This window comes from Anolis sagrei, chromosome 1 (assembly GCF_037176765.1).
Source record: "Anolis sagrei isolate rAnoSag1 chromosome 1, rAnoSag1.mat, whole genome shotgun sequence".
In the NCBI taxonomy this organism is placed as follows: domain Eukaryota; kingdom Metazoa; phylum Chordata; class Lepidosauria; order Squamata; family Dactyloidae; genus Anolis; species Anolis sagrei.
The window spans coordinates 81784363-81796766 of NC_090021.1; the positions used below are offsets into that span (position 1 = coordinate 81784363).

Here is a 12404-nt window from a genome sequence, read left to right on the forward strand (position 1 = left end):
TCCATCTTTACAATGACATCCATTCAAATATTTAAACATGACTATCATGTCACCCCCGGTGGCGCAGCAGGTTAAATCTGACTTTCTCACTGAAAGGTTGTGGTTCGAATTCAGCGAGCGGAGTGAGCTCCTGCTGTTAGGCCCAGCTTCTACCAACCTAGCAGTTCAAAAAAATGCAAATGAGGGAAGATAACAGCGCTCTATACAGTCATGCTGGCCACATGTCCTTGGAGGTGTCTATGGAAAATGCTGGCTCTCGGCTTAGAAATGGAGGTGAGCGCCACCCCCCAGAGTCGGATATGACTAGACTTAATGTCAGGGGAAACCTTTGCCTTACCTTTACTTATCATGTCACCTATTAACCTTCTGTTCTTCAGGCTAAATATACCCAGCTCTCTAAGATGCCCCTCATAGGTCATGGTTTCCAAACCTTTGACCATGTGAATATCATTCTTGAATTGCAGTGCCCAGTACTGGAAACAGTATTACAGGTGAGGTTTGACTAAAACAGAATAAAATAGTATTATTACTTCCCTCAACCTAGACAGTGTAGTCTTATTGATGGAGCCCTGGAGACTTGAAATCATTTAGCATAGCCAGGTATTCCTACATTTGGCCACCTTCCCCACGCAGTGACTCTACCAATTCTTTGTTCCCCTTTTAGCTCTTTTTAGTGTTTTTGACCTCTCTAGCCTCTCTAGTGTAAGTGCTGTCAAAATACAATCTTTCTGAAACTGAAGTATTTATTTGACAAAAACCGTCTGCATTCTGTGTGGCCATTTTTCTTCTTACAAAATCCATGGTCAAAAAATAAAATTGTTCTAATCTAGGTTTGTACACATTTAGTCTGTCCTATAGTAACCTCTCCAGAGCATTAAAATTGGTCTTGATTTTGCATATGTGAAAGTAATTTATGTTCTGTGGTGAAGAAATCTCACATTTCTTTTGACCTCCTTCAGGGTTCTCCTCTGTTGTTTAAGAGATCACAACTAAGCTGGTCATGATCATAACTAAAGAACAGCAGTTGTAAGAGGATTGGCTCTACCATAAGGTGGAAGGAGGAAACCATTTTATGTGGTGGATTGGGGTGGGGGGAGGCAGTAGTAGCAACCCCACCTCCCACTGTCTTTCTTGATATTTCTGGCCCTTTCCTTCTCTTATATAATAAAGCTGTGTGCATCATGCATTCTGTCCTGTACTGAAGTAATCCTTTCAGGTCTGGTGAAGACTCTCAACCCATTGAAATAAGGTTCAACTAGCAGTCCAGTAAGCTTCAGCACATGGAATTGAGAGGGTGCCATCTTCTCCTTTGTCTTTGTAAAGTATCTTGAATTGACATTAAAATAGCAGTATGCAAAATGGCAGAAGTGTGTTCTGTTTTCATTCTATTTTTGGAACCCGAACCCATGCCCCTCCCCAGTTCTTTTTTTGGGAAGATTCCAGGAGATTAGGAGGGGGCAATTCAGATTCCTAATACTGGATCTAGAGTTCCATTTCCATTTTGGGAAGAATCTTCCCCAAAATAGAAAGGGGGCACCCAAAATTCGAAACACACACAGGACTGATTTCTGCCATTTCACACACCCCTACTTTAAAATACATTGTTTCGTTCACACCCACCTTGTTGTACTATATGGCAGGGAAATCCATTATTGGCCTGCCATCTCTGTCATAACTCTGGAGTAGGAAAAGAGTCCATGCCTTCATTTGTTTAAATCCTATGTATTTGGAGCCCCCAGTGCTGCAGTGGGTTAAACTGCTGAGCTGCTAAAATTGTTGACCAAAAGGTCACAGGTACGAGTCCGGGGAGTGGCGTGAGCTTCCACTGTCAGCCCCAGCTTCTGTCAACCTAGCACTTTGAAAACATGCAAATGTGAGTAGATCAATAGGTACCGCTCCAGTGAGAAGGCAACAGTGCTCCATGCAGTCATGCTGGCCACATGACCTTGGAGGTGTCTACGGACAACGCCGGCTCTCCGGCTTAGAAATGGAGATGAGCACCAACCCCCAGAGTTAGACACGATTGATTTAATGTCAGGGGAAAACCTTTACCTCTACTAACGAGGGGGGGTAGTTTTAAAATTCCTTACTAATGTCTGCTGCAAATATTAATCAAGAGTTATTATGTTATATAAAATCATTAAAGAGTTAGTTGTAATAAAATGAAAGCTGTGTGTATCAAAAATAGGGAAATTATATGGAAAAATATGTGAACAAGTAAAGGTCAATTCAGATTCCAAGCACACCCTTGGGTTGCATATCAAAGCTTCTGAATATTACAAAAGATTTTTTGTTTCTGGAAGTATGTTATTGGGTTTGAGCCAGGTAAACACAAGCTCAGCTCAGAGCTGGAATTCTTTTATCCATGATGGGATCAGGCAAGTTGAGGATATGGGAGGTACAAACAGAGTCCATAAGCAACCTGAAAGTATGCTTGTTAATATCATAAAGAAGAAGACAAGGGAGCCAGGGACATTCTTCTAGTGCAGTGGTTCTCAACCTGTGGGTCCCCAGATGTTTTGGCCTTCAACTCTCAGAAATCCTAACAGCTGGAAAACTGGCTGGGATTTATGGGAGTTGTAACACAAAACATGTGGGAACCCAAAGGTTGAGAACCACTGGTCTAGTAATACCCTCACTCCCATAACCTAGTAGTCAGCAACACCAGCAGTTCTGTTAAATTTAGTCCACTTGGAAAATTTTCAACACACAGTTCAAGCAAGCAAAATTATCTCTTCTATGTGACATCCAACATTCATTTATTTCTGGTTGGTATGTTAAGGCAGAGGTCAGTACCTGAAAGGAAAGTAGCAGAACACAAAAGTGGCAAAACAAAGATATCTCAAAATGCATTGGAAGTATAATGTATAAATCCCAGTTCATTTGGAGCCAATGACTCTCCTCTCCAGAGGAACTGATGAAATCACACTTGGGGGACAACCTGTTGCTTTGTAGATATCATTGGACTGCTGCTCGCATAATCCATGGCCATTGGCTCTTCTAGTTGAGTCTGGTGTTTGTTGGACTCACACAGTATTTGAAAGACTTGTGTGCTTTAGACCCTTTTCTGATTTCTGGAGCTCCTAAGGGATCTTCTGGGACTGAACATGTGTGAATTGCCTGAGGTCACCCAGTGGGTTTCTATGTCCAAGTGGTGAATTGAACCCTGTTTTATAGAGCCATGGTACACTGTCTCTTTCTTAAAGGTTATTGGGTGAGGGGGTGGAGACTATTTTTTTAACGTCTTTGAGTATGTTATTGGGTTATGCTGTGTTGCAGAAGACAATTTTAGCTTTTGAAGGCAAGGGAGCTCTCCTTCGCCTCTGTCAGCAACCATGATAAAAATTGTGTTATTTGATGTATTTTTTGTAGAGTAGTATATTTTTGCCTTCTGAAAACGAATGAGAAGCATATCATTCTCCAATCGGATTAACCATTATTTGCATCCCAGGTTGTGACAATTTTGCATTCCTCAGATTTACATTAAAATTGGTATATTCTTTCTAATCTTTCTTTTTAGGTCTTTTGTGGGTCCAACATTAGGTGGATTTCTTAATGACAAGCTGGGTTTTGAATGGGCTGCAGCCATTCAAGGTGGATTCCCACTGTTAAGTGTATGTAAAATAACTTCATTTGACATCACTCTTATATATTTTATCATAATGTAATTCAATCACTACAAATGTGCTGACCAGTTGTTTTCTCTCCAGGGGATCGCTGTAGGAATATTCTATATCTATGAGACCTCACATAGAAGAAGGTACAGTCATAATTCCTCTTTGTCATAAAATATAATTAAAATTTTCTTACAGATTCTGAATAGTAAAATGTTATCACAACCTCAATTTTCAGTTTGGTTACAAATCATTGATACCAACATACCTTTCTTTCCTGTTCAATTAGTCAAAAAAAAAATCTGCTGAATTATCTGGCTGGTTTTTATCTAGGTGCCAGCAGTGAGTATTCCAAGAGCATGATAAGCAGGTGCCAATATTCTCTTTAGTTCTTTAACAGCAACCTGCCAAGTGTATTTGCTTTGACAGTAGCCTATTTCAAGTACCCAAAAATGTTACAAATTGGCTCTGTATCTCATGTGTGTGTGTATGTGTGGCTTACACTTCATCTAAACAAACCTCTATTAATAATAAAAACCTATGATTCTATTCTTCCCATGATACTGCAAAAAACAAAACAAAACAAAAAAACCAAAACCTGCCAGTCTTTCAGAAATGTTCCTACTGGTTTTCTGTAATCAAAGCAGTGAAACGTGTGTGTGTGTGTGTGTGTGTATGTATATATTCTGATGCTGTTCAGCCTTTTTATTACTTTACTAGCTGTCCCCTGCCATTCGTTGCTGTGGCCCAGTCTGTGTATATGTGTTTTTTGTGTGTATATATGTGTGTTTGTGTATATATGTGGTTTTGCGCAGTGTTGTAATGTATTTTTTGTTTTTTGGCTTTTTAAGTCTCTTTCACTGTGTTTTTCAGTGTTTTTATGAGTGATGGTCACTTGTTGGCCTGATAGGTATCTTGTGTCCAAATTTTGTGCCGATTCGTCTAGTGTTTTTTGAGTTATGTTAATCCTACAAATGAACATTACATTTTTATTTATATAGATTAGCAGCTATTTTGGTGGTCTTTTCCCTTTGTGAACATCACCGAACTGAACATCACATTGAAATCTCCACTTGCATTGAATGTGTCACTTTTTCTTTTAAAAGAAGGGATGAGGAGAAGAATGGGACCATTGGGACTGATTCATCTTTAATGTTTAATCTTCTGACCCAACTACTATTTTCCCCAAGAAGGAAACAGCTACACGTACCAGTAACAAAATCCTTCTAAGGCCATATTCAGAGGAGAGGGCGGAGAAAGAAATTTTCACTGACAATAAGGCATTATCTAGTTTGGTCTCGATGTCTCAGCCTTCCTAGCTTTGATAAGTTATGTTGTTTAGTTTACAAACAACTCTGATATCAAGTGTCAATAAGATCTCTATTACTGAAGCCAGAAAGATAAATGGTAAACTGATGACAAAAAGAGCAAAGAAGGGAGAAGGAAAGAAGGGAGGAGAAAAACACTGCTATGGGAAGTGGGGATGGGAACATAATTGTATTTGCCCTGAATTGCTAAAATAGGAAAATATTGACTGCTTCATTTCAGCCGTAGTGGTTTCATATTCTTTACTTCTCTCTCTTGATTCAGTAGTATTATATGTGCTGAAAATATTAAAAGCCTTCCCTCTCTCTCTTGCATAGATCCAGTCACGAAAACCTGTTGGCCACAGAACAAGAAAGAACTCATCTATTATCAAGTGAAACGTAGCTGGAAATGTTTACTGTTCCAGGCTGAAACCTGACATTTGGTGGCATATTTAGAAGCCTAACGCACAAACAAAGAGTAATAAATACTTATATGTGGCCATCCTTTTCATAATGATCCAATATGACCTCTGGATTCTGGAACTGTAATGCACCTCTCCATTATCAGAAGAAATGCCTTCAAAAATATTTCTGTAATAAACTATTTGAATTGGCTACATCTGAGACTGGCAAAGATAGTAGATGGAGAGAGAACAATTGTGCACTGTGAAATATGTTATGTATTTCTCTGCTTTTGTACTTTAACATCACAAATAGAGTCAGTACTAAATAAATCTGCAGGTTCAGTTTCTTAAGAAGTATATTTTGTTCATACGTTTCAAAGAATATTACACTGAACTTTTTAATGAATGTTATAACATTGTTTGCTTACTAATTTAAAATAAAGAATGAAACACTATCATTTATAAAAAAAAAATTGTATGTTCATGGGATCACAGAGTTGGAAGAGACCACAAGGGCCATCCAGTCCAACCCCATTCTGCCATGCAGGAACACATAATCAAAGCACCTCCAACATAAGGCCATCCAGCATCATTATTTGCTAGCAAAATAGCCATTAAAATATTTATATTAACCATTATTACTAATTATAACCATTATTTGTGTAGCTGGATGGAAGGGAAAGCAGAAAACAGCAAGGACTTGGAATGATTACTGAAGAAAGTCAAGGAAGAAAGTACAAAGGCAGGTTTATACATGAACATCAAGAAAACAAAAATATAAACCACAGATAGTTTACATAATTTTAAAGAAGAGATGAAGACATTGAAATAGTTCAAGGTTTTTCATCCTTTGGCTCAGAATAGAGAGTTGGAAATCAAGAAGACTAGGGACCTCATCACATGGAAGTTTTCCTTCATTTTATTTTATTTATTTATTTATTTATTAATGCACTTGTATACCGCTAATATCTCAGCCTAAATCGGCGACTCATTGCGGTTTACAACACTTAAAAAACAACAATATTCAGATTAAAAGCATAAAACACATATACAGTACACAGTATTGGTCCACCAATACAGACCAATGCATCTCTTAACTAAAATCATAATCCAATTTCGTTGTCTGTGATTGCCAGTCCTTGATCATCAACTTCATCGCACCGGATTAGCCGAATGCTTATTCAAACATCCATGTCTTCAGTCTTTTTCGAAATACCATCAGCGAGGAGGCTGATCTTATCTCTATAGGGAGGGCATTCCAAAGCCACGGGGCCACCACAGAAAAGGCCCTGTCTCTCGTTCCCGCCAGCCGCACCTGTGAAGCAGGTGGGATGGAGAGCAGGGCCTCTCCCGAAGATCTTAGGGTCCTGGTGGGCTGATAGGCCGAGATACGTTCGGATAGATATGTTGGGGCAGAACCGTTTAGGGCTTTAAAGGCCAACGCCAGCACTTTGAATTGGGCCCGGTAGCAGATCGGCAGCCAGTGGAGCTGGTACAGCAGAGGAGTTGTATGCTCCCTGCGCCCTGCTCCTGTTAGTACCATGGCTGCCGCCCGTTGGACTAGTTGGAGCTTCCGAGCCATCTTCAAAGGCAACCCCACGTAGAGAGCGTTGCAGTAGTCAAGACGGGATGTAACCAGAGCGTGGACTACCGTGGCCAAGTCAGACTTCCCAAGGTACGGTCGCAGTTGGCGCACGAGTTTTAACTGTGCGAATGCTCCCCTGGTCACCGTCGAAACCTGGGGTTCCAGGCTCAGCGATGAGTCCAGGATCACACCCAAACTGCGAACCTGTGTCTTCAGGGGGAGTGCGACCCCGTCTAACACAGGCTGTAACCCTATACCCTGTTCGGCCTTGCGACTGACCAGGAGTACCTCTGTCTTGTCTGGATTCAATTTCAATTTGTTCGCCCCCATCCAGACCGTCACAGCGGCCAAGCACTGGTTCAGGACCTCGACAGCCTCCTTAGTAGCAGGTGGAAAGGAGTGACAGAGTTGGACATCATCTGCGTACAGATGACATTGCACTCCGAAACTCCGGATGATCTCGCCCAGCGGCTTCATGTAGATGTTAAACAACATGGGAGACAGTATTGAACCCTGAGGAACCCCACAAAACAAAGGTTGTGGGGTAGAACAGGAGTCCCCCAGTAACACCTTCTGAGACCGACCCTCGAGGAATGACCGGAGCCACTGCAAAACAGTACCTCCGAGACCCATTCCCGCGAGGCGTCCCAGAAGGATACCGTGGTCGACGGTATCGAAGGCCGCTGAGAGGTCAAGCAGCACCAACAGGGACACACTCCCCCTGTCAAGCTCCCGACGGAGATCATCCACTAAGGCGACCAAGGCTGTCTCGGTACCATGCCCCGGCCTAAAGCCAGACTGTGCCGGGTCCAGATAATCCGTGTCTACCAAGAATGCCTGGAGTTGTGAGGCCACCACACGTTCCATGACTTTGCCCAAGAAGGGGAGATTGGAAACAGGCCGATAGTTGACAATTGAGTGGGGTCCAGTGATGGTTTCTTCAACAGCGGTTTTATCACAGCTTGCTTTAAGCTGGCTGGAAATATGCCTTCCCAAAGGGAGGCATTAACCACCACCTTAACCCACTTGGCCAATCCCCCTCTGGCCTCCTTTAGAAGCCAGGATGGGCAGGGGTCTAGGATGCATGTGGTAGCTCTCATTCCTCCAAGCACCTTGTCCACATCCTCGGTTTGAACCAATTGAAATGAATCCATCAAAATTGGACAAGCAGATGCTCGTGTTACATCCTCAGAGACTGCCGTTAATATGGTGTCCAGTCCAGAGCGGATCAAAGCGACTTTGTCTGCAAAGAACTGAGCAAAGGCTTCACAGCGAGCTGCCGAGTCATCAGGGCACCCATCCTGAGTGGTGGGTTTTAACAGGCCTCTGACAACTCGGAACAGTTCAGCCGGACGGTTCTTTGCAGACGCAATAGTGGCCGCAAAGAAAGTCTTCTTAGCGGCTCTTATTGCCGCGGCATATGTCCTTAAGAAGGACACAAACCGTGTTCGATTTGGCTCGCTCGGATCCGAACGCCACACGCTCTCTAGTTCCCTCTTCTTTCGCTTCAACGCTGCCAGCTCCTCAGTAAACCAAGGGACTGGTTTAGCTCGGCTACTTGAGAGGGGACGTTCTGGAGCGATCGTGTCTATTGCCCTAGTCATCTCCCCATTCCAGAGAGCGACCAGGGCATCAACAGGATCACCAACCGAGGTGGCGGGAAATTCCCCAAGAGCCGTCAGGAATCCCTCCGGATCCATAAGCCTCCTGGGGCGGACCAATTTAATAGGTCCTCCACCTCTGCGGAGGTTAGGGAGTGCAGTGAGTCTAAAGCTGACCAGGTGGTGGTCGGTCCATGGCAACGGAGAGATGGTTAACTCCTCAATACCGCCACCTTCCTCCCATCCCTGACAGAAAACCAAGTCCAATGTATGTCCAGCACTGTGGGTGGGGCCAAATACCTGTTGGGACAGCCCCATGGTTGCCATGGTGGACATGAAGTCCTGAGCCGCTCCCGATAAGGCAGTCTCGGCATGGACATTGAAGTCCCCCAGCACAAGTAGCCGTTGGGACTCCAGTGCCAGGTCTGAGACCACCCCTGCTAGCTCAGGTAGGGAGACTGTAGTGCAGCGAGGTGGGCGGTACACTAACAGAATCCCTAATCTGTCCCGGTCACCCACCCTCAGGTGGACGCATTCAAAATTTGTTGACTGCGGGATGGGGGCCCTGGTCAGAAGAATGGAATCTCTATAGACTACTGCAACTCCGCCTCCCCGCCCTCCGGATCTCGGTTGGTGCTGCACAGAGAACCCAGGTGGACAAAGCTGGGTCAAATTTACACCTCCCACTTCGTCCAGCCAGGTCTCTGTGATGCACGCCAGATCTGCCCGTTCATCCAGGATTAAATCTTGGATGAAAGTTGTTTTACCATTGACAGATCTGGCGTTCAACAGCACCACTTTCAATCCAGAGGGACCGCCATCCTGGTTACACCAACTTACCGTATCAGGAGACCGATTTGGGATTACTAATGTTGTTCCACGTTCCCTAGGCCGAATTAAAGGTCTCCCTTTCCCGTATCTCCCCCTCCCCACCACGACTTCTATGGGGGCTCCCCGGTTAACGGAAGCCTCTCCCTCCTCCATGACGCATTCAACAGCCATGGTAACAACCCATAGTTCATTATTGACTGTTTGATATATTACAGCTTCAGATTGCCATGGCTTCGCCTTCCAGTCATTTCCCGTTCCTATTATGTTATACTCGGGTCCCTCTGAGCTACTCCGTTCCCTCTGTCCACCATAAACAATTAGCAGCAAGATTAACAGATGCCAGGGAATGGATAGTGACATGAATGACAGCTGTTAAACACAGTCAAGGGGTTCGTTAAGGCTCTTAGAGTGCAGATGGAAAATTATGTCAACATACACGATGGAATAAGTAATTAAAGTGCAATGGCTTGTCAATTAGCTCTAAAATGCTAAATGAAGTGCGTAATGGAGGGCTTAATTCAACGCTAGATGTATCGAATCGGTTAAAGTGCTAGAGTTAGTTAAAGTGCCACAGAGGTAGTAATTTAAAGTGCTAATAGAATAAAGTGCTAGAATCACACAAAATAATGAGGTACCCCGCACAACCACACTGAAGTTGGTCAGCACAGTTGAGAAAGGTGGTCACACAATCAAGGATGGTCAGCACTATCAGAAGAGATCAGCACAATTAGAATGATCGGCACAGTTAAGACAATGGTCAATACAATCGAAGATGGTCAACACAATCGAAAAAATGGACTGCAAAGACAAGGGGGTCAACACAGACAGATTAACGACATTCAACCCAATTTATCCAAAATTGGAACAGCGAGATGCCAAAAAGGTAATAGTAATTTGGTCACAAGGTGGCCGACCCAGTCTTCCGGGAGATGGTGGTTACCGGACACGATGATGGAATTTCGTGCGATGGCGGCAGATTAATCCCAGTTCTAGTGTACTGGCAGACAACAGAGGATAATGGCCAGGTAGCTGTTAAATTAAAAGCTGGGTCTGTTATCTGTTGCCCATCGGAGGTAGAATTTCTTCAAGGGCCTGAGCGTTGGAAAGGTCGGCTGAGGCCTCGGTGAAGCAGACTGGCCCTCGAGATGGCGGCAGCGTGCTGAGGCCGGCGAGGCAGACCCAAAATGGCGACGCGGCGCCGCCCCACGGTGATCCAGCCAAAGCGAGCTGGAGCGGGGCCCAAGGAATAGTCGGCCCCAGCGCCAGCCAGAGCAGCAACCAGCCGATGTGAAGGGGCCCGTCACCCAGGAGGCCAAGCGACCCAGAGCAGCTACAACGCGACCATAGGACAGCAACGCCGGGGGAGCCGCGTCGCAGCGGCAGCGCAGCCCCGGGAGTCAGGCAACCCAGCACTGGAGCGAAGCAGCCTACAGAACAGTCAGTCACCGGGGCAAAGCGGTCCCAAAGCCGCCACGGGGCGGCAGCGCTGGGGGAGCCGCGCCACAGCAGCAGCGCAAAGCAGTCCCGAAGCAGCCACGGAGTGGCAGCAGCGCAAACGCCGAGCAGTGGAGACGCCAAGAACCAGTAGCGTCCCGCGTCGCCGCAGCAGCAGCCACCGGACCCAGCGGCGTCCCGGCTCGGCGTCCACGCCAGGAGTCGACGGCCCCACGGCGGCCGAGCCCAAAGGGTGCACGGCCGGCTGAATCCAGGAGGGACCAGGAGGAACCCCCGGAGGGAGGAGGGAGCCCGCCCTGTTTTAGCACACTGGCAAAACAGAGTCCCATGGAGGCCATCTCATGATGCACAGCAACTTCTATTGGCCACCCATGATAATCCATCTTGCCAGCACGCTAAATCAGAGAAGACTCAATTTTCAGGAATCAGATGTTACCAGACTACTGATTCAGAGAAGCGGGAAGAAGATTATAAGGAAAGGTCATGGAATGGCTGGACATCCCTAATGATGGACTTTGCCAGGAGAAAGCAGGGTAAGACAGGCCCCCACTCTTCCCAACCCTATCCCTCACTTTCCCCTGCTTCCCTGCTGCCTATCTAATGAAGTCCTAGGTCTTGAAAGCACAGCTATGGAGGAAAGAAAAGATCCTAAAGTGTGAAGATGGATAATTGAAGTCAGGATGATCTGCACCATCATATTCTCAATCTCTATATGGTTGTGAAAACTGAGCAATGAAAAAAACTGATAGGAAGAAGAAATGTTGCATGGAAATTATCCATGAAAAATAGTTCCATGGATACTGTGTACTGCTAAAAAGACAAATAAATAGGTCTTTGAGAAAATGAAGCCTGAGCTCTCCCTAGAAACCAAAATGATTAAATTGAGGCCGTCATAATTTGGCTGTATTATAATAAACCATGACTTAATAGAAGGTGAAATGTAGTAGGAAAATAGGTAGACTGTATAGATAGAACATGTAAAGGAAACCATGGGTCTGCAATTTGAAAACCTGATTAGGACGGTCTCATTCATAGGGCAGCCATAATTTGAAGTTGAGTGCAATTCACAATAATGAAAGGTAAAGAAGGGCCCATACTTCGCAGTGATTCCTGAGAAGACCTGGCTTTCAAGGGGTGAAAACAGTGATCAGCTTTTAGAAGGAATGAATGTGGCACTTCTACTTGCTCTGATAAGAATAAATTAGCATTTGATTACTCATATGAGACAAAAAATGGGGTGGATTTTGAGACACCAGGGGGAGGGGGTGCAGGTAAACCCTCTTCATGTTTTTATACCTGTCTCTGGGCTGCAAGAACAAATAATGTGCGTCCCAAAATGACTTTACTATTTGGAGATTCCAGTAGAAATATTTGACTGTTCTGGTTTGAAAATACATTTATTTGCTATTCTAGGCTTCAGGCCTTTCAAGTGCTTGGGCATTGAATTAATCTGCATATTCAGGGTGTTCCTAGGCATTCTGTCACTCATGTATTAACTGAGCAAGTCCAACCACCTTAATTTCAGGAATTGATCTTTATCAAGTGACATCTAGGTATTCAAATGCACCTCAAACTACTCAGCTCAAGCATTTGCTGGCTTTACTCAT

At 44.5% G+C, this 12404-nt stretch overlaps 1 protein-coding gene across 1 annotated transcript in view; it reads left to right on the forward strand.

The window, feature by feature from the left end:
• SLC18B1 (solute carrier family 18 member B1) overlaps nt 1–5780 on the forward strand; it is a 35126-nt gene extending 29346 nt beyond the window's left edge. Inside the window, exons 12-14 of the mRNA XM_060753388.2 lie at nt 3521–3614; nt 3711–3760; nt 5258–5780. Coding sequence (XP_060609371.2) covers nt 3521–3614; nt 3711–3760; nt 5258–5324 — 211 coding nt within the window. The 3' untranslated portion in view covers nt 5325–5780. The remainder of the gene's footprint in view (nt 1–3520; nt 3615–3710; nt 3761–5257) is intronic.
• The last annotated feature ends 6624 nt before the right edge of the window (nt 5781–12404 follow it).